At 62.2% G+C, this 2,221-nt stretch overlaps 1 protein-coding gene across 3 annotated transcripts in view; it reads right to left on the reverse strand.

Annotated features, from left to right (window-relative positions):
- Nucleotides 1–2,221, reverse strand: part of LOC113207495 (gastrula zinc finger protein XlCGF57.1) — a 15,734-nt gene that overhangs the window by 8,174 nt on the left and 5,339 nt on the right. The window contains exon 1 of one of the 3 annotated variants that reach the window (XM_026424086.2): nucleotides 936–1,469. The exons of the other annotated variants lie outside the window; for them this stretch is intronic. Within the exon in view, the coding sequence (XP_026279871.2) occupies nucleotides 936–1,077 (142 nt within the window). The 5' untranslated portion in view covers nucleotides 1,078–1,469. Of the gene's footprint in view, nucleotides 1–935; nucleotides 1,470–2,221 lie in introns of those variants that run through there. 3 annotated transcript variants of the gene reach the window in all.

Genomic DNA, 2,221 nt, shown 5'->3' on the forward strand with positions numbered 1-2,221 from the left:
CCCCTTCCTGAACCACTCTTTATCGAGGTTTTAAAAGAGCCGAGACGCTCAGAGACTCGTGCTGCGGGCAGATTACACGAGTGCGGCCGAGCCACGCCGACGAGCTTCCTTGACAAAATGTTGCGGCGTCCGGTGGAAGGAGGTTCATGTCCCCGGTTGTGCTAGCGGGCGCGGGCACGCAGGTCGTGACCTCATTCGAGACGCTAGATAGGTAGTCGATTTGTATGACAAAGCATCTTATTGTATACGTAGGCAAGCAAGGGGTGCGACTCGACCTCCGCCACAAACAAGTCCTGGGAACGCCCCGGAGCGCCCCTCCTGCGGCTCACTTTGAGGAACTACCACATCAAACCTGTCACGGGACCATAAATGGGTTTCCATAGAATTAAAATGAGAGTAAAAGAAGCACAAGTGCAGGAGAGAGAGAAAAGTGAAAGAAAGAGTGCGAGGTGCGAAGAGACGGTGCCCAAATTTTAGGGAAAAGAATTACAATCGTGGGTGCAGGCGACGATTAAATCGCTATCTTTATGGCAAGGTGCTCGATGTTGGCTTGAAGAAGAGAGGTGAGCGGTAAGGAAGAGACAAATACTGGTGCAGGCAGAGGCAGACAGACGAATACCAACAGTGCAAAAACTTCGCTGTAAGGCGAACCTCCGTTTCTGATTTGGATAAACGCTAATATTTAAAAAAATGCAAGGTATTTTAGCGGCTAGTTTTTTATCCCTCGTAGAAAACTATAAGACTGCCATTTAAGAGCGCAAACAATTTCCGCGTCTTCCAATAATAAATGGGAGGTCCGACCGACAGCGAATCGCCCCGACGTGCTAGAGAGACTGGCGTGCTTGCTGAGGACACATCTGCTGTCGCTCACATTGCGATAGCGCGGGTAGCAGGCGAGGCGGTAGCAGGCGGGCCGGCTCGCCATTGTTACCAACCGTTTCGCGACGAAGGGCCGGCGGGGCTCAAGGCAGCGGCCGAGCCGCCCAGCACCAGCTCCTCCAGCTCGTCCTCCTCGGCGGTCGCCACCGGCGCCCACCCGAGTTGGCCATCCTGCTGGCGGGGCTTGCTGGCGGACATTGTCTTGGAGCACGGCTCACGGGGTGCGAGAGGCAGAGGCGGCGACTGGCTGACGCGGCAGGAGGCCAGCTCGGCCGGTCACCATGGAGACCGTGGACACGGACTGGACGGCGGCGGCGGCGTGCGAGCGGCGTCCTGGAGGGCTGCCAGATCAGCTGCCACGCGGGACAGGCCGGCACGGGCTGTACCGGCGACAGCACCGGCGAGATACCGGGCCGACGCCTCGAGTACCCAGTGGTCCCCGCTGGTCCCCGCCGCTCGGCCCCCCGCTGGTACCAGGTCCCCCGACAGGACCCACAGCGTATCGCGTATGACGTGTCGGTTCAAGGGCGGATCCAGAGGCGGGGGGCGGTGCTCGGCGAGCTGGCGGAGGACACGGCGTGCTCGGTCAGCTGCGGGAGGAAGAGCAAGCACGTGAGGACGAACGGACCCGCACCCGCAGGCGCGCGCACAATACCGCACACACGCGCGCGCGCGAGGGGTGGCCTGTGCGCCGGGCGCCTGGCGAGCCTCGCGAGGAAACGGAGCGGAAGAGGAGCGCTGCTGGGGGCAGAGCGGGTCAAGGCGACCCCGGCACCTCTGCAGCAGGCAGGGCGGGCAGGGCTCTCGGAGGACCCGTAACACGGCCGGCGCAGGGCAGGCTCCTGAAACTTTCACGAACGGCAATCCACTCGGCCATCGGCCGCGCCGCACTATCTCAGCCCAGCTGCCGCGGCTGCCCGCTCCTGCGGCACCGCTGCGAGAACACCTTGACCGAGGAGCAGCATTGTCCGCCTGAGAATCAAAACTCTTCTTCAAACGATCATTCTGCGTTGGAGAGTTTCCCATCCAGGCCTGAAAGGGGAAACTTTCGGCACGTTGCAAAAATAAATCGAATCCCGTCGCGTCTCGCGCGGTCGACCGCGCGATCAGCCGAGCGCGTCAGCCAGCAAGTCATGATCGCGAGCGAGTGCCGGCGGGCGCGCGGGGCCGGCGGGCACGGCCAATGTGTCGCGCGCTCCTATCAGAGAGCAGGCGGCGGCAGCGGCGGCACGAGCGTGCAGAGGCACGCCGCCGCCGTGTCAAGGACGGGCCGGGCGCAGAGCCGCGGACCTGGCGCACCAGAAGGATGTGACGTCGTCGTTGCCGCACACGTGGAGACGCA

The sequence above is a fragment of the Frankliniella occidentalis genome, unplaced genomic scaffold, assembly GCF_000697945.3.
Source record: "Frankliniella occidentalis isolate FOCC.00 unplaced genomic scaffold, Focc_3.1 Scaffold28, whole genome shotgun sequence".
Lineage (NCBI taxonomy): Eukaryota > Metazoa > Arthropoda > Insecta > Thysanoptera > Thripidae > Frankliniella > Frankliniella occidentalis.